Source organism: Odocoileus virginianus, chromosome 29, assembly GCF_023699985.2.
Source record: "Odocoileus virginianus isolate 20LAN1187 ecotype Illinois chromosome 29, Ovbor_1.2, whole genome shotgun sequence".
NCBI lineage: Eukaryota > Metazoa > Chordata > Mammalia > Artiodactyla > Cervidae > Odocoileus > Odocoileus virginianus.
The window spans coordinates 27,252,499-27,272,538 of NC_069702.1; the positions used below are offsets into that span (position 1 = coordinate 27,252,499).

At 36.4% G+C, this 20,040-nt stretch overlaps 1 protein-coding gene across 1 annotated transcript; it reads right to left on the reverse strand.

The window, feature by feature from the left end:
• Positions 1-427: 427 nt before the first annotated feature.
• ALB (albumin) lies at positions 428-19,781 on the reverse strand. The gene is made up of 15 exons (XM_020885353.2): positions 19,669-19,781; positions 18,921-18,978; positions 16,559-16,691; positions 15,113-15,321; positions 14,384-14,516; positions 13,417-13,514; positions 11,808-11,937; positions 10,650-10,864; positions 9,408-9,540; positions 7,289-7,386; positions 5,660-5,798; positions 4,842-5,065; positions 3,435-3,567; positions 2,750-2,817; positions 428-603 (listed from the first exon to the last, which is right to left on the reverse strand). The coding sequence occupies exons 1-14, from the start codon at positions 19,745-19,747 to the stop codon at positions 2,776-2,778; spliced, it is 1,824 nt and encodes a 607-aa protein (XP_020741012.2). The 5' UTR covers positions 19,748-19,781; the 3' UTR covers positions 428-603; positions 2,750-2,775.
• Between the last annotated feature and the right edge of the window lie 259 nt (positions 19,782-20,040).

Below are 20,040 nucleotides of genomic sequence, written 5' to 3' on the forward strand. Positions count from 1 at the left end.
AACCTAGTATATATAAGAAATATTAGTATATATAAGATATATCTGCAGTTCAGTCATCCACTGGGAGTCATGGGATCTATACCCTGCAGATACAAGGGGACTTATTGTATCCTTACAATCATCTCTATCTTCTTGGTCTCCACATTTATTTTTCAGCCCTAGTCTATAGGCAAAAGCCATGCTTTATATGCCTTACCTATACCACAGTTCCTATTCTTTTATCCAGAACTATCATAATGTTAAAATATTACTTTGAATGCTTAGAATCCACAACTCAGAACAGTATTAATGCTTCTTTTATGTAATTAACCCATAAGGAGCTAGAAGTCCTGCACTGAAATGGGGAAGAGAGAACAGTGGGACTTTTACACACCTACACAATTTTCACGATGGCAACACATCTTTGAAAAATAACAGTCATGGACAGTTATGTTAGATTCTTTTCATTTTTTATTAATTGTAGCACAAACAAAAGAAGCAAAATATTTAAAGAAATTTATGTTCTTTAGAAAGGGTGTTGGTTCAACACCAACAGAAAAGAAAAACAGAAGGATAAGCTCTGAGTTTTCATTTCTCTTTCTTTCCTCTTACTCTCAGGGTAGGCTGAAAAACAAAAGATAAATATAATTACTAGTTATAAAATGGCATATGCTTTTTCAAATATATTCAAATGAATGCCAGATTGCTTAGATTGTCTTTCTATTTCCACCAATGAAAACAATTCAAGCCTGTCCTAGACTCATGGCAGTTGAATTCTTCTGCTGGGCAAGGGCAAAGGACAGAGCAATAAGGTTTGTAAAGTTCTCTCTTCGTCATGATGTCATCAGGGTTGAACATTGTAACACCAGCTTTTCATCATTAATTCCCAGAGTCATTTGCTTAACAACTACTCTTTTTTGGCCACACCATGCATCACAGCTTGCGTGATCTTAGTTCCCTAACCAGGGATCGAACCTGTGTCTCCTGCAGTGGAAGTGTGGAGTCATAAGTATTGGATCACCAGGGAATACCTGACACTTATTTCTTACCTAAGTTAATTACAAACAAAAAAGTTGCCTTCTCAAAGTTAGACCTCTAGGAAGAAAATCTCGCCATTTAAGACTGAAACAAATCACATTTTGAAATGCCCCCATTTGCAAAGATATGAAGCTGTTTCCTGTCCTGAATGCACAAAATATAGGTATTACCATATAGGCAAAGAATAAGTTAAAATCTAATAGTGGAATAAACATCACAGTCAGTTTGAAAAATATAAAAATAATTCATGCTAAAGAACAGTTGAGCAACTTGTTTCATAAATGAAGTTCCATTCTATTTTTTAACTTTCCCCACCATACTATACTAAAATGGATTAAACACATTTATGTTCAAACATCTGAGTTTTATAGTGAGCCTTTTTGTCATAAGAGAAATTCTCTTAAGACTTAGCATCTTGACACATTGGAAACTTCTTAGCAAATTATTTACTTGTAGTAGTTCACACAGGTAGACCTCTCATATTTGCCAATGAAATGAATTTGTTTTTGAGCTATTTGGCTGAGCCATGTGAAATCATTGATATGCAACTGTTTTTGTGCATATGAAAATGCACTTTCATACAATTCAGCCTATTACCTACAGGGTCCCATTGCTGAGCCAGTACTTAGTAGAATGACTCTGTCTTCCGTATCACATTAGGGCAGAACAAGATAGTGGTTAATTCTCAAGCTCTGGTGTGAATTTTTAATTTTGGCTCCACCTCACTGATTGGATGGTCTTTGGGTAAATTACTTAACCTATGCCTTGATCTATACTTTTCTTTTCTCATCTGCAAAATGGGAATAACTATTATATTACTAACATATAATATTATATATTATATAACTCAGGCAACTTTTTTGAGAATTAAAGTGTATATATATATATATATATATACACACATACATATATATATATATATATATAATGAGTTTAGAATAGTGGCTGGCATTAATCAGTTGATCTTTGCTATCTGAATAACTAGGGGCTTCCCAGGTAGTACTGGTGGTAAAGAATCCTCCTGCCAATACAGAAGACATAAACAGATGCTGATCTAATCCCTGGGTCGGGAAGATTCCCTGGAGGAGGAAACAGCAACCCACTCCAGTACTCTTGCCCGGAGAATCCCTTGGACAGAGGAGTCTGATGGGCTTCAGTCCATAGGGTCAGAAAGAGTCGGACACAGCTAAAGTGACTTAGCATGCATGCCTGCATTATACTTTTCTCTTTTTAATAATTCCATTTACTTATTTATTTTTGGCTGTGCTGGGTCTCTGCTGCTCAGGCTTTACCCCAGCAGGGAGGCGGGGCTGCTGTCTAGTTGCAATGTGCAGGCCCCTCATTGCCTGGCTTCTCTTGCAGGGAGCACAGGCTCCGGTGTTGCGGGACGGGGCTCAGTAGTTGCGGCTCCCAGGCTTTAGAGAACAGGCTCAATAGCTGTGATGCGCGGGCTTAGTTTCCGCAGCACATGGGACCTTCCTGGATCAGAGACTGAACCCACGTTTTCTGCATTGGCAGGCAAATTCTTCGCCCCTGAGCCACCAGGGAAGCCCTATATAATTACTTGTTTAAAAAAATCTGAAGTATAGTTCCTGGAGGAGGGCATGGCAACCCACTCTAGTATCCTTGCCTGGAGAATCCCCATGGACAGAGGAGCCTCGTGGGCCACAGTCCATGGGTTCCCAAAGAGTCGGACACGACTGAGTGTTTAAGCGCAGAAAAGTATAGTTACCTGAGATGCTTGTGGTTGTGTCGTGTTTAGGCTAAGGATGTTTGAGTTGAAGCAACAAGTTTTGGACCCTAAATACAAAGAAATGACAGATACGGGGGAAATATTAGCATCACTGTTAGGATTTTTTAAAAGTAACATTTATACAGCCATTGGTGATTACAAAGTAATTTTTCATATATCACATCCTTTAATAACAGTTCAGTACTAGACTCTCTGGAAGGAAGCTCCCTGATATGCCCCCAAAGGAATAAAATACTGTCAAGTCCTAGGGGGAAATATTAAATGATTCACACATTTAAATAGAAATTTCCCCTGTAACCTGTAAAGTCAACTACTCAAATTCAACCAAATCACAAATTACCCTTTTCAAGAAAATGTTAAACTAAATTAAGTTTTGGTTTGATGATGTCTCTACCAAAAGATTTCAAGCTTTAGAAATATTTCTGTCTAAATTCATAAACATACAACTTTGGAAACAGAACAAATATTAAAACACAACGACAGTGCAGCAAGAGATTTAAAAAAAATATATTTCAGTCATTTGGTAAGACAATTGTATGAAGAATAAGATTCCTGTTCCACACACACATAATTTCTTTCGGGTACTTAAAACACTAACCCCTGGCTTGACCAAATGCAACAGCAAAGGAAATTAGACATATTAAAGTGAAGACAACACCAGTACCTCCACAGCGAAGCAGGTCTCTTTGTCAACAGCTGTACAGCACTTGTCTACAAAAGCCACAAAATTCTCCATAACGGTCTTCAGTTGTTCATCTGTGGCCTTGGGCTTGTGTTTCAACAGCTCAACAAGCGCACTGCATTTGAATAAAAACAAACAACAAAAACCAGAAAGAAATGCACTCACTGAAGGAAAATGGAGACGGTAAGAATGGGAGCAATGCTGCTTAATATTCTAAGTCTTAGAGCTAGACAGCTCTGGATTCGAGGCCCAGGCGTACCATTATAAGCTTCAATGTCCTCACTTGCATAATGAGAATAAAATCCACCTTCACAGGGTGGGTGGAAGGATCAAATTAAGTAATCAATGGAAATTGCTCAACATTTGTAGTGTCAATATATCTCAACAAATGGTTCTTCAGTAAATCACTGGAAAGGATGATGTCATTGCATGCATATGTTATCTGATTTGGGGAGTTATGCCATATTGAATTGTATAAATTTAAGAGCTAAAAATACTTCTTAAAAATGTACTTATCCTGGACTTCATTTAAAAAGTTTCTAATCTGAAAATCTTTCTCTTGGTATTTTGTAATTTGCCCCATTCAAAGTTAATAACAATCCTGACCCAGGGATTGAACCCAGGTCTCCTGCATTGCAGGCAGAGCTTTTAAATCCTGAACCACCAGGGAAGCCCTAATAATATTCAAGCCATAGGAAATGAAACTCTCCAATTCAAGGGAGCTGGTGGTTCTCTTTCTTTGACATCTGCAGAGACAATAATGCTAGAGAAAGAATCATATGAGCATAGTAGATTTTACAATATTACTTTAAAGTCTAGATCCATGATCAGAAGCCACCAGAGGTAATAGCAACTTCATGTTGCTAAATTTCTTGCAATTATAACCCCTTGTGACCACAGTATGGAATCAAGGGAATCAAGCCTCAGAACTCGAAATGCCAGATATTTTTAATCCAAGTTCCATTCTCAAAGTTAGATCTTAAGGGACTGCCTCATCTGTAAGTCAACACAGGACAAACTGAATATAACTATTCATGCCCAGAATTAAATTCTCGTATGATTTCTACTGACTAATTTGCTATCTACAAAATTGCATCAGTTAATTGTTCAGCTTATTCTACTGGACTAGCCTAAGATATAATTCTGCTGCAGCTTTTATCCATTATTCTGAATGGTTTGTGGCAAGATGATGAGGTTGTTGTTGTTTTTTTTTTTTCTTTTGCTAAGAAAACAAAAGGCTATCCATTTCATTCTTGACACTTTTATCTGCTTAACATGGTCAATACTTTTGTACTTCAGGTATATAATCACTATTTCAGAGAAAGCTGCTCATTTACAGTTTCTCACTATCAAGACTCCCAACACAAAGAGTAGTGAAATACTCCTCACGTTTGTTTCTTGATTTGTTTCTCAGCATCGGGAAGGGTGCATATATCTGCATGGAAGGTGAACAATTTGTCATCAAAGGCTTTTGGTACATATGTTTCGTCAAGTGTCAGAGCAGAGAAACATGGCCGTCTGTTCACCAGCGACTCGGTGCAGCATTTGGTGACTTTTTCACTCACGGGTGTCTTCTCATGCAACACGCACAACCGGTTCAGGATCAAGCTCAGCTAAAAACAGGCAGGAACACAGAAGCTCAAATGAAAGGTTTTCCACGAACTCCTTTCTTCCACTGGACCAAAACAAATGCTATCTTTTAACTCACAGCATTGATTGGTTGATTTGAGGCAATGATTTACTTTAGAACTACAGGTAAAAAGGGACTTTGAAAAATCTTCTAAGTTAAATATGTCTACATTTTAGGAATAATGTATTTAAGAAAATAATTGAGTACATAATTTAAGATGAGTCCTGAGATATGTTTTGGAGTAGGGAAGAAATAGTCTTATACTGATCCATTAAAGAAAAAAAAAACCAAAAAAGTAAATAAAAATTTAGAAAATGCCAGGATGGAACATTAAAAATTCATGACATTTTTTCAAAACAACTTATCACTTTTGGAATCTTACTTAAATCCTCTGATGGTCAAGATAATACAGGCAACCAAATCCTGGTTGCTACTACCAGATACACACACACACACACACACACACACACATACATGCACAAGTAAAAGCCAGCACTTTCACTTGCTTCCAAAAGTTTTGTCAACATTTAAAGGCAAAAATTCATCCCTACTGACAGTTCTATTCTAAAAGACTCACATAGTCTTCAGTACAGGACATTCTTTCTGATTCAGGCTTTGTACAACACTTGGAGCCCACTCTTCCTAGGTTTCTTGAGACCTCCACGAGAGTTGGAGTTGACACTTGGGGTGCTTTCCTGGTGTAACGAACTATGAGCCTGTAACAACATAATCCATGTGTTTTCAGTCAGACAAGAAATTCTTTTTCTAACACATCGGGTCAAGCAGAGAACACTTAGCCAAAATCCACCAAGATGGTTTCCAGGGAAGACCTATTCCATTCATAAATTGTCTTCATCTTCACATGGGCGGAATAATGTGGGTGAAGACCTTGTCCTGAGCAAATAAGTAACCTAGCTTTGGATTCCACCTGTGCTATATAATCTTAGGAAAGTGGCTTACTTTATAATAATTCAGTGACATGAAAATACTTTCTAATTGCCTCTTTCTTTCAATAAAACCTACTAAGAGCTTAATACACATCAGTACTATTCTAAATTTGAAAGATATGGATGAATTTTTCTCACCTATAAAACAGAAGGAAATACACCTGACTCAAAATGGATGGTGCAAGGACTAAATGAAAAGAAACAAAGTATGCAATCAGCCTGACATGGTATCTAGCATGTAATAATCACTTACTAAGAATGCTAGGTCATGTATGGATGTGAGAGTTGGACTATGAAGAAAGCTAAGTGCCGAAAAATTGATGCTTTTGAACTATGGTGTTGGATAAGACTCTTGAGAGTCCCTTGGACTACAAGGAGATCCAACCAGTCCATCCTAAAGGAGATCAGTCCTGGGTGTTCATTGGAAGGACTGATGCTGAAGCTGAAACTCCAATACTTTGGCCACCTCATGCAAGAGTTGGCTCATTGGAAAAGACCCTGATGCTGGGAGGGATTGAGGGAGGGAGAAGGGGATGACACAGGATGAGATGGCTGGATGGCATCACTGACTCAATGGGCATGAGTTTGAGTTAACTCCAGGAGTTGGTGATGGACAGGGAGGCCTGGCGTGCACGATTCATGGGGTCGCAAAGAGTCAGACACGACTGAGTGACTGAACTGACTGACTGAAGAATGCTAATCACTATTGAAAGTCAATGTATAACCATAATCTACTCAAGGGATGAGACTATGTCTTGTTCATTGTTGTTATTCCAAGCACCTATAGTTAAAACAGTGGTAACAGGTGTAAGTTGAAAAATAAATATCAACTAAATGATGTGCCCCTTCCTGTCTTAACTTCCACAGATAAGGCTCTATTTAATCAGAACATTAGTCTATCACCTTATTGAGCTACAGCCACTGAAGACTTATTTTCTGTTCTGTAAAGCATTGCTTTTAATTTTGTTCACTCATAAACTATTTCTTAACTGTCAAACAGCTTCCTCAGTTCCTATAACCCAATATTTGATATGTTTCCTCCAAGATTTGAGCCCAGTTTTTTAAACTGCACTCAAATATAGGCTCTTCACCCCATCAACTATTTTATCTCATTTTCTCTGGTCTTTCTTGATGGAGGATGATTAGAAATAAGACTTTACTTTCAAAACTAAAAGTTCTATGATAGTTGCTCTATGAATATCATCTTAAATATTTGCTAAATGAACAAGAAAAATTAGCCAATAAGCAAATATACTTACGCATTTTGGAATCCATACTCTCCAACTTTTTCGAATAGGTCACAGTTTTGTTTGATTAAATTCTGAGGCTCATCCACAAGATGCTGAAGTTTGTCAAACTGAAAAAGAAAAGAATTGTGCTTACAACATTCTATATGAGGAAGAGATGCAGGTCATTTTTCACCCTTCTAGGTAGAATGAGATCCTTCCTCTTCTCTGCCCAAAGTCATGCAAATAGCTTTTTGATGCCAAACCTATTATATGTCCAAACTGCTTATTTGGTAAGACTGTATGAGTGATTAAGAACATTCAGACTCTGGAATGCAACTCCTAGTGTTTAAGCCAGAGAATTGCTCTGTAAACCTCCTGAGCTCGTGAAATTAAAACAGAGTCTGGGATATGGTAAAAACCTAACGAATGGTGGCTATGGGCTTCCCTGGTACTCAGTCAATAAAGAATTTGCCTGCAGTGCAGGAGACCTGGATTCGATCCCTGGATCAGGAAGATCCCCTGGAGAAGGAAATAGCAATTCACTCCAGTATTCTTGCCTGGAAAATCCTATGAACAGAGGAGCTTGGTGGGCTACATATAGTCCATAGGGTTGCAAGAGCTGTACATGACTTAGGAACTAAAGCATCAAACCACCACATAATTATAAATACTGATCATTATCAAGCCATCTCTGCAGTTGCATCCCGAGCTCTCTGAGGTAAGAGATTTTGTCTTGGTCATCAATTCTTGTGTGCTGCCAAGTCTCTTCAGTCGTGTCTGACTCTGTGCGACCACATAGATGGCAGCCCACCAGGCTCCCCCGTCCCTAGGATTCTCCAGGCAAGAACACTGGAGTGGGTTGCCATTTCCTTCTCCAATGCATGAAAGTGAAAAGTGAAAGTGAAGTCGCTCAGTCACGTCCGACTCTTCGGCGACCCCATGGACTGCAGCCTACCAGGCTCCTCTGTCCATGGGATTTTCCAGGCAAGAGTACTGGAGTGGGTTGTCATTGCCTTCTCTGCAGTTCTTGTGTGGTACTTGGCATATAGCCAGTTTCTAGATAGAGGAAAAAATGACTTTCCTCTGATTCTTAAATTTGAAAACCACTCTATGTACTGCTGCTGCTGCTAAGTCGCTTCAGTCATGTCCGACTCTGTGCGACCCCATAGATGGCAGCCCACCAGGCTCCCCCGTCCCTGGGATTCTCCAGGCAAGAACACTGGAGTGGGTCGCCATTTCCTTCTCCAATGCATGAAAGGAAAAGTGAAAGTGAAGCCACTTAGTCGTGTCCGACTTAGCGACCACATGGACTACAGCCCACCAGGCTCCTCTGTCCATGGGATGTTCCAGGTGAGAGTACTGGAGTGGGTTGCCATTGCCTTCTCCAACTCCATGTACTAGGAGTGCTAAATATCTCAAATACAAGCTATTTGCTAAATATTTGCTGTTGCTGTTGTTTAGTCGCTCAGTCATGTCTGACTCTTTGCAACCCCATGGACTGCAGCACACCAGGCTTCCCTGTCCTTCACCATCTCTCAGAGTTTGCTCAAACTCAAGTCCACTGAGTCAATGATGCCATCCAACCATCTCATCTTCTGTCACCCCCTCCCCCCTTTGCCCTCAATCTTTCCCAGCATCAGGGTCTCTTCCAACATGCTAAAATCTTATTTTAGCATAGCTAAATATGCTAAAAATTCTTGAAGCCGATTTCTTCCCCTTATTCAATTTCTTTTAAAACCATTCCTAAACTGTTTCAAAAGAGATTTGAAAATATTCTACATCAATAGATTTCACCATCTTCCCTAAGATATTAATTCTTGATTATTTAATAAAACTTGAAAATAGGTTAACCTTCTTTATACCTAAGTTAAATTCCTTTTAATTAACATCTAAATTTACCTTATTTTGTTCTCAGGAGTCTAAAAAAGAAAAAAATGCATGGTCAAGATTTTGTAAAATTAAGAGAGTGCTCTCTTTGACCTTTCTTTTTTATTGAAGGTTATTATTCCTATTATGTTTACAGGCACAGAACTGAAATCATCTTAAAAAGAGATCTACATTGCACGATATAACAATCTGACATCATTTTTCTTTCCTGTTATTGGAATCATCAATCAAAGAGCTACATATTTTCCTTCCAGAAACTTACCACTGTGGCATAGCATGCATGTGGATCATCTTTGGCACAGCAGTCCTCCAATGTGGTTTCATATTCCTTAGCAACTCTCAATAGCACTGAGACAGCGTACTCAGGATGCCTTCTTGCATATTCATACAAAAACCTAATTAAGATGACAATAAAATAGATTTTGTTGGACAAATAAGCAAGAAAAACCACATAATTAACCACAAATGTAAATCATATCCTAAAGGTTTGAATTGGACTAAACCCTGTGCAGTCAAGGCCTAAGGGCTTGAAGGTTCAGAGTTAAAGCTATCAAATCCTGACTCTACCACTTGTTTTATTATATCTCCTTAGGTGACTTAGTACAATTATTGAGCCTTGGTTCCCTCCTCTGTGGAATGGGGATGATAATAGTATGTCTCAGAAGGTGAACTGTGAGAAATACATGATGTAATCTATGCAAAACACATGCTGTTGGGCACATATTGTTTAATGAATCACACTTGTTACTATTAGGTACATCTTGTCTGATGTGGACTACACTTCAAAAATGTTCTGATAGATAACTAGAGATATATTCTTAATTTTTCTCTTCTCTGTATGAATAAATTGTTTATGGGTATGTAATTTTATGGAAGATTTAGTGCACAGGATACTATAATTGAGCAATAAAAATTTAGTTTATCACCACACTTACTGATTTTATATAATCATTGATTTTGTCATTTAATTGTACGCTGCCTTGCATGCTACTGGACTCTGGTCTTTTCAACCAAATTTGACTCATTTTTATTTTAAAGCACCTGGTAACAGATTCCATACTTTACAGTTATTTGCTGGCATCAGATATATAGATAGATAGATTTAGAGACATAAAGATGTATTACATATATTCACACATATACAAGTCCTAGAAATACACTTTGAATGAATGTTTGAATGAATAATATATATAATTTACATGTAAACAAAATATTTCTATATGTATTTCCAGAAATATTCCTAAGGAGTCAGGAATGGGAGTAAAAGTAAATTTTTATTATTCCATTGTACTCTATTGATAGAGCATCTGCCATAAGCATGTATTATTTTATGACGATTTTTTAAAATCTATTTTTCCATAAAAGTTTAAAAGCCGGGAGAGGAAAGAATAAAAAACACTGAAGCAATGTGAAAATTGTAGCAATTCCAAAGGAAAGCCTAGAATAATTTCCTAAATTCCAAGATCATCTAAAACTATGAAAGGATCATTTCTTATCCACTTACGTGCCCAGGAAGACATCTTTTGCTTCATGATAGTTTTTGCAAACCTCCTTATCTTCAGCAAAGTCAGCAGTTAATGGGGGCAGGTTTTCAGGTACAGCATCTTTTTCTACCTCAGCAATGCAGTGGGATTTTTCCAACAGAGGCTTATCACAGCATTCCTTCAGTTTACTAGAGAGTGTATCTTGATTATCACATATGTACTTGACAAGATCTGCCTACAAGCAAGTTGATGAAAAGTGTTCAGTGTAAATTGACATTCCTGTGCTTCCTCCCCAGACTTCTACTATGTTGACAGAACACATTCATTGTGTTCTAAGACCATACTTATACCAACATGCCTTCTGTGAACATTTTCAGTCTGTGCTGCTAAGCCTGGCACAGATAGAACTACTAAAACATGATTGGAAAAAAACTAGTCTTAATAGAGGCTCATGTCAGTTATTTATTAACTTTATATTCCTACTTTTAAAACACTTAAGTTTTTATTTTATTTATCTATTTTTTAAACACTTAAGTTTTAAAATTAAAACTCAATAGGGTTTTTCCAAATATCCCCTTAAATTAAGTGCAGGCATCTTGAAACCAAATAACCAAATAAAGTTTTAGAGATTTTTGAAAATTTAGTCAAGATCATGGTCACAGACCCCACTTACACATGTAAAATATCTGCCTTAACGTTTTCAGAAAGTGTCCTGCGAGGCTAGGATTCTTGCATTTTGTCAGTTTGAGAGAAAAAGATATCGTTCGAAATATTTGTATTTTTTAAGATAGGGAGTTAATTAAGAGAGAGCATAGAGGGGAAAAATTGCATAATTTCCAAAGCTCTCTTAAGGTTCCAGCCTTTCTCCAACTCCTCCTACCTCCTCAAAAATTCCTCTTAGAAATCTACCTTTGTGACTGTCCTACTTCAGCTTTAACAATTTGATCTCAGAATTTGAATGAAAGGGATTACAAATTATAAATGAGTTTGTTAGATCATTTAGTGAATAGGATATCAAAGAGGGAGGGAGGGCAGAAGGAAGGGAAACAGGGAAAGGATTGAGTAGACCAATCAGAGAGATCACTCTCAAACCACTCTCAGTTGTTCTAATGCTAAATAAACTGATTCTACCAACTTAAGCAAGTAAGTTACCATAAAGCATACTGAGGATTCTTTACCCTGTCATCTGCACATTCAAGTAGGTCCCCATGGCAGCATTCTTTGTGGACTTTTGTGACATCTGTCACTATCTTGGTAATCTCTGCAAAGTCAGCCTTGGGAAATCTCTGGCTCAGGAGAGCTACTGACCTAAAAAGAAAATTCGCCCATCAAAATATTATTAACAGACGTTTTATGTGAAAGCGCTAGGAAAATACTACACATAACTAGAAAATTTAGGCTCAAATAACACACAGAAATAATTTGTAAGATATATTAGCTCTTATTTTAATGCTAATTCTGAACCAAATGTTAGAGCAAAATGTTTCCTTAGGGCAGCACATATGGAGGTTAAAAGTCCAGCAATTCATTAAAACAGAAATCAAAGAGGGATTCTAAAAAAGGCAACATGCTGAGAGGCCCCAGGTTTAGAGCCCAGGAATGACTTCCAGATCTGGGTTTATAGCTTAATAATCATGGACCCTAGGCCAGTTACTTAGCCTCTGTGAGCTTCAGTCCCCACAGAGTCACAACAACATGCTAAGTCAAAGCATTGTTGTGAGGATTAAATGAGATAATCTATATGAAAGCACTTTATGAACTGGGAAATGCCATACAAATTCCAGTTACCCCCTTTTTAAATTATTAACGAAAGCACATTCTTCCTGACTTATAAAAGTCTCTGAGGAAATAAATTTTGTTAACGTCTAAAAAAATTAGAGAGTTTTGATTCAATGTACTTTTACCAAGAAATTGATTCAGCATAATCTCTATACTCATTGATAAGATGTAAAACCTAACATCCACAAGCTTTCTCAAATCATTTCAGAGTCACTGAAATCAGATAAAAGACACTTCCTCCCCAAAACCAATCATACCCTGTTTAACCATGTATCATTTGATGTTAGAGTTGTTTTGTTTAGTGATTTTGTTGATGGTAAGGATGACAGGCAAGATAGTTCAAGTGACTATTTCTTGAGAGCTTCCAAAATGTCTGTTTTCAATTGATTTTCTGCCCAATGTTGATTTATTATTGACTAGAAAGTAAGGGATTAGTGGTGGGGATGGCAGAGGGTTGCAAAAGGTATTCCTTGGTCCGAATATTGAAGGATGCTTCTAGAGCTAGCTAATAATATCAAAACAGAGGGCCAGGCAAAAGCAAGAGATTAACAGCAGAACTGGTGCTACCAGAAAATGAGAAGAAACTTTGATGACTGAAATTAGTTATCAGAACATAAAAAGACAAGCATACACCTTCAGATAATTGGTTGGAGGGATGGAGGAGAGATAAAATTAGATAAAAGACCCTGACTATAGATCTACAAAAGCAGTGGATTATTATACTAAGATCACAATCATTAAAAATACATGGGAGTTTAAACACCTGTCCTGGAAGAACAAAAAAGTTGTCCTCTAAATTCTCTGACTACTTAGGGAAAAAAAGGTTAAAAATAATGACAAATTGTCTTTAATGCTCTTGTTTTCATCTCTGTCAAATTTCTACCTTTCAGACAACCAAAAGGATGAATGTGAAAGCACTGTGTAAAAAACTGTGACACATGATGTATAATTTTGTGAACTGAACCATCATTTACATCATGAAAAAGATGCAAACTAAATTTAACACACCATGCTTTTAAAGCTCTTTCTCCAAATTTCTGAATACTGGCGCACTTGAGTCTCTGTCTGGCAGATGAAGCCAGTACTTCTTCTCTCACATTTTCAAGCTGCAAAAAGAAATAATTTGAGGAACATTAGAGAAGAAAATTTGTGCAGACCACCCCTTCTTGAGCTCAGATGAGCCTATGCCAAATTAAATCTTAAAGAGAAAATTTAAACCTCAATTCCCAAGTATTCATTATTGGCAGATGATTATTTTGTTCTATAGAAAGAGGAAAAGTCAGTCTGGTCATAGTGGAACCTCAGGTGGTTAAGAACCAGTGTGGAGGTATTGCCAGGGAGAAGGGAATGAAAAGGAAAAGTAGAACAGTGTACACTAATATCCAAGGGAATAGAACTTTGCTGACTTCTTAATTTTGCACATAATGCATTTTAATCCTTCCTCCACAACTCCCATAACATCAATAAACTCCCTAGAAAAGATAACGCAGTGTAAATATTTACAGGATGAATCAATAAACCTAGGCTTCAAGATGCAGTTAAATTCTCCCCCACTTTGAATTCTCCCCCCCTATAATAAAAAAAAAAAGCCTCACAAAAATGATGTCCTCTTACTGTGCAATTTGAAAAATGAGTTTCTGCATTTCACTATAGCAGCTAGCACTATAGAAAGAGGCAGAATATTTAGACACATACACAGTGGTTCCCTCTACCAGATCCACTTTGTAAATCTTATTAGAAGAAGGAAAGTGGAAGACATAGCTTTTCAAAAAAGGTGAAAAGACATAGTCTTTAGTGAAAAAGACATAGCCCTTCAAAAAAGGTGAAAAGATCTTTGTTTGGGGGAAAGAGGGAGGAGTTTAAACCATGTAAAGAAGTTCCTACTGGAGGCTTCAGTTTCCTAAATTTAGCTATAAGATGTCCCAAAACTGAGGTGTGATTATGAATCGGTTCTTCTATTCTTTCTGAAGAATACCTTTGGTAGCAAGCAGGCAGCTTTATCATCAGCTTGGCAACATTCTTGAAAAACTCCATTATATTTATTAGCATAGTAAAGGAGTTCTGGTGCATAAAAGTAGGGATGTCTTCTGGCAACTTCATATAGGTATCTAAATTTTTAAACAACAACAAAAAAAAATAGTCACTTTTCTATAGCAGGAACAAATGCATGACAGGAATATCTGTAATCTACCTTCTCCCCAGAGCCTTCAAAATTCAAAGATTTCTAATTAACCAATTAACCTCAGTTTTCAAATGATGAACTTGCCTTTGTCATTCTTTAAGTCAGTGGAAGGTTAAACTCATACATATATATACATATAAATATACACGCATGCATAAAATAGTTTAATTTCAGTGATATGTTATTGACTAATTTGTACTAAATTCTCAGAATGCTAAATATATACATATATCCTTATAATATCTTAATGCATGTCAACTTCAATTATTTTCATACAGATCATATCCTGGTCTGCAAAAGATCTTTGACCAACTTTTTCATCATGTAGAATATTGTAGTATGTTATTTACTACATAAATTACTTATTACATAATAAATAATGATATTTCTTTGAAAATTGTCATTAGGAAAAAACTTCAAGTCTTAATGTTGATAATAATTTTCATAATAGTAATTGTTATAGTGAATCTTGACTTATTTCATAATTTTTAATTTTGAAGTTTTAAAAATCAGATTATTTACTTTCCCCAAAACTTCTTTTCATCTGCCTTAAACTCTCCACACAGAGTATTGGGGTCTGGTTTCAACTTAGGGAGGTCTGGGTTGTCATCTTTGTGTTTCAGGAAGCATTCATTTCTTTCAGGCTCTTGTTTCTCACAGCAGTCGGCCATGTCACCATAGGTTTCACGAAGGGATGCAACCTTACACAATTCATCTCCAAAGAGAGTGTGCTACATGGAAAAGAGCAGGCTTCAAATTGCTGAGCAGCATTTTACTTTCCTTACACCCAAAGAATAGTACAAGAAATTAATATCTTGGTAAACCTTGGTTAGTATGTATGTCATATAAAAATCCACTTTTATTTCCCCCTCAGATTTAGAGAGTTTCCCTTGATTTGACCATCTATGGGTGATTACCATAAGAATTAAGTGTCACACTATTACTTATAGTGGATAAAACAGAAGGAATGAACAGAACTCCTGTTTCCACCTGAGGCTAAAGGCCAGGAGAGAAATCATTATAATAAAAACTCAAGGGAAATTATCCTCTAAGTAGCAATGAATTCACAATAGGGAGGACAGTGTTCAGATAGTTTCTCGTTTGATCTACTCCTTTTCGAGAGGTCCAAATTTTTAGTAGAAACCATTCTAAACTGAAGAGTAACACAATCTACCATATATTAGTTGCTATTGTATTAGAATATAGTTTTTTTGTTCTAGAAATATTTGCCTCAATGCACAGTCCATTAAGTGAATCTTTTCTGTATTGATTAATTTTGATTATGAAAGTAATTATAACTTCAGAGGAAATAGGCTCAAGACAAAATTTATTAATTTCTTTTAAAATATATTTTTAAAAATTCATATTTAGAGTAATATTATTGTGGGTAGTTAAAGAACTGATTCTGCCTTGAGGCAGAAGTACATATAGAGAAAAACAAGGAGGAAGCTTTCTGTGATAAACAAAAAATTGCCTTGTCCCAAGAAAGGTATATATAAAGTGGTAAGAGAAATATAGACTTATCTTTGTATTCAAGATCTATCTGAAAATATCACAAAGTCCTGATTTTTTATTGTATGTAAAAATATGAATATCCCTAAAACAAGGAATACATAGCCATACTGTTGTTTTTACCTAGATAACAAGGTTAAAAACTATCCTATCATTATTAATGCCTATGAAAAGAAATTAAACTGTAAATTTTAAAAATGAAACTTCTAAAAATAAAAAATTTCCAAAAACACTATGACTTTTATGTGTAGTTTCAGTAAAAAAAGTTTTTTAAAACTGTGAGTACACTAGAACATCTCTATCATCAAAGAAATGCTATACCCACTTTTAAGATTTGCTTACAAATATAGTCTTTGATAATAATTAAGAAAACTAAAATGAGATATTTTTACTTTTTAAACATTCAAGATTACGTTACAGAAGAAGAAATACTATTCAAAATCAGAATATACTTACAAGTGACTTTTCACAACCTGCATGTGACTCATCAGCAACACATTCTTTAGCAAAATCAGTTAATTCCTTCACTAATTTTACATGTTCATCAAATGGACACTGCTGGAGATACTGAGAAAAGGCAATCAGTACCCTGAAATAAAGAACACAAAAAAATGTAGTATAATAAAATTTTAATATACACTAGGTTCCAATCCCAAAGAAAGGCAATGCCAAAGAATACTCAAACTACCACACAATTGCACTCATCTCACATGCTAGTAAAGTAATGCTCAAAATTCTCTAAGCCACGCTTCAGCAATACGTGAACCGTGAACTTCCAGATGTTCCAGCTGGTTTTAGAAAAGGCAGAGGAACCAGAGATCAAATTGCAAACATCCGCTGGATCATCGAAAAAGCAAGAGAGTTCCAGAAAAATATCTATTTCTGCTTTACTGACTATGCCAAAGCCTTTGACTGTGTGGATCATAATAAACTGTGGAAAATTTTGAAAGAGATGGGAATACCAGACCACCTGACTTGCCTCTTGAGAAATCTGTATGCAGGTCGGGAAGCAACAGTTAGAACTGGACATGGAACAGACTGGTTCCAAATCAGGAAAAGGAGTACATCAAGGCTGTATATTGTCACCCTGTTTATTTAACTTATATGCAGAGTACATCATGAGAAACGCTGGGCTGGAAGAAGCACAAGCTGGAATCATGATTGCCAGGAGAAATATCAATAACCTCAGATATGCAGATGACACCACCCTTATGGTAGAAAGTGAAGAGGAACTAAAAAACCTCTTGATGAAAGTGAAGGAGGAGATGAAAAAGTTGGCTTAAAGCTCAACATTCAGAAAACTAAGATCATGGCATCTGGCCCCATCACCTCATGGGAAATAGATGGGGAGACAATGTAAACAGTGGCTGACTTTATTTTGAGGGGCTCCAAAATCACTGCAGATGGTGATTGCAGCCATGAAATTAAAAGACACTTACTCCTTGGAAGGAAAGTTATGACCAACATAGACAGCATATTAAAAAGCAGAGACATTACTTTGACAATAAAGGTCCATCTAGTCAAGGCTGTGGTTTTTCCAGTGGTCAAGTATGGATGTGAGAGTTGGTCTGTGAAGAAAGCTTAAGGCCAAAAAATTGATGCTTTTGAACTATGGTGTTGGAGAAGACTCTTGAGAGTCCCTTGGACTGCAAGGAGATCCAACCAGTCCATCCTAAAGGAGATCAGTCCTGGGTGTTCATTGGAAGGACTCATGCTGAAGCTGAAATTCCAATACTTTGGCCACCTCATGCAAAGAGTTGACTCATTGGAAAAGACCCTGATGCTGGGAGGGATTAGGGGCAGGAGGAGAAGGGGACGACAGAGGATGAGATGGCTGGATGGCATCACCTACTCGATAGACATGGGTTTGAACTCTGGGTGTTGGTGATGGACAGGGAGGCCTGGCGTGCTGCGATTCATGGGTTCGCAAAGAGTCGGACACGACTGAGCAATTGAACTGAACTGAACTGAACTGAACTGAACTGAACCGAGGGTGCTATGTTAGAAAACAAATAGTGTGTCTGTATATGTTATATATTTTACACACCTTTCTCACGATTACTCAGAGATCCTATTGATGTCAGCTGTGATCTGAGGCCTAACCAGGTATATGTGGCTTTCTAATCAAAGAAGATGTATATTTCCAACATGTTTAAATATATGTGTGTGCAGGTCAATATATGCATACTATTACATCATCTATGTGAGCAAGCAAGCAAAATGTATTCTAAATAGACCTATTGTTAACTGGGGCATTACACAGGTCCTTCAACTATTTAAAACAAAAAACAAAAAACATACATACATACACAAATATCTTATTTAATCAGGCAATAGGATGAGACAGACTTTGAAATATGAGCTATTTCCTCACCTTTTACTAGATTAAAAAATATTCAAATTATCTCAAAAAGTCACAGAAATATTTGCTGGGTAACGAATTTAGCAAACAAGTTGTGAAAGGAGTCACATAGCAAAATGTTTTCTACCATGTAGCTTATATAAGAGTTCCAGATCTACACTGTCCAAACAGTTTTCATTAGCCAGAAGTGACAATATATATTTTAAAAAATTAAAATTAAATACTGTTTATATTTTTGATTCTCAGTTGCAATTGCCATATTTAAAGTCCTCAATAACCACAGTGGCCAATGGCAACTATATTGGTCAACACTGATACAGAATATTGTCACTGATGCAGAAAATCCTATTGGAGAGTACTGTTCTACAATCTTTGATGATGGGACTCCAAGGACTTCAAAATTGTAACCAACACTATTAGAAACAGTAAATTTAATTCCTCAATATTTTAACTTACAGGCCTTGGAAATTGTCTTCTCCCAAATCTTTAAACCGATGAGCAATCTCACTCTTGTCTGGAGGGGGAAATGGGAGGAAAAAAAAAGATTTGCTTTAAATTCTAAAGAAACAACTGGTTATGATATTATTTTTTATGTTTCTCTCCATTTGACTTGGATATTCACTTGCTCCAAGATACTGAGCTCTGATTCCCTACAGAAAATCTTAAGGTGATGGTGAAATATTTCTTCTGCATTTAAGCAGAAGAATGATACTACTTGAAAAATCATTAAAGTCATTACATATTTATAGCTTTATATTCAAACTTGGATAAGACCTAATGCTCTTGCAGTGTCTATTAACTGAGAGGATAGTTCGAAATGGAAACTATAAATACAAGTTTTATTTATAAGATTAAAATCACAAATTTTGTATTTTTTGTATAAAGTACAGCAAACAGGCCTTTGGAAACTTGGATTTTTAAATTCTATCTTCAACTATATTTTGTGAAGCTTAAGTCACTCTACAGAAACTCCTTCATGTGCAATAGGAAATTACGGTTACTAAACAATTCTCACTATTTTTTTATCCTAGGATGTTAGAAATATATTAATAAGATATCTTCCTAAGGGTTCACAAATACAAAATATAGTAACAGTCTAAAAATAAATGCTAAAGAAAAACTTTCTTCATTAAAGATTCAAGGTTTACTGAAACATTTTTGTCTGGGAAAGAAAAGTTGAACAATTGAAAAATAGAATTCTTACGTGTATCTCGACGAAACACACCCCTGGAATAAGCAGAGCTGAAAAGGAGGAGAAGGGAAATAAAAGTCACCCACTTCATTGTGCCAAAGTTTTGTGGGGTTGATAGAAAAGATAGTATGAATAGAGGGAAATCAGCACTAATATACTCCTTTAGCCAATAATTGTAGATTATTAACTAGACTCATCTTTGTATTTCATTGGTTCATAAGTGATTACAAAATTCATAGCATTCTTGCCAAAAAAAATTGTTTGACTGAATCCCTTGCGTATGTTTGCCATCTGGAACTGGTTTTTCCACAAGACTTTGTCAATTCAATAGTTGTGTAAAACACCTTATCTAATTTTACATAAGAGTTTAAACGATTTGTAACA

Bases quoted from the DNA above. Each gene is read 5' to 3' on its own strand.
- ALB (XM_020885353.2), bottom strand. From the start codon at position 19,747: ATGAAGTGGGTGACTTTTATTTCCCTTCTCCTCCTTTTCAGCTCTGCT. The intron at 16,692-18,920 runs GTAAGTTAAAAT...TCTTTATTTCAG, and splicing joins GAAGACAATTTCCAAGGCCT to GGTACTGATTGCCTTTTCTC. The intron at 14,517-15,112 runs GTAAATAATCTG...TTAAAAATTTAG, and splicing joins GAAAAGAAGTTTTGGGGAAA to ATACCTATATGAAGTTGCCA.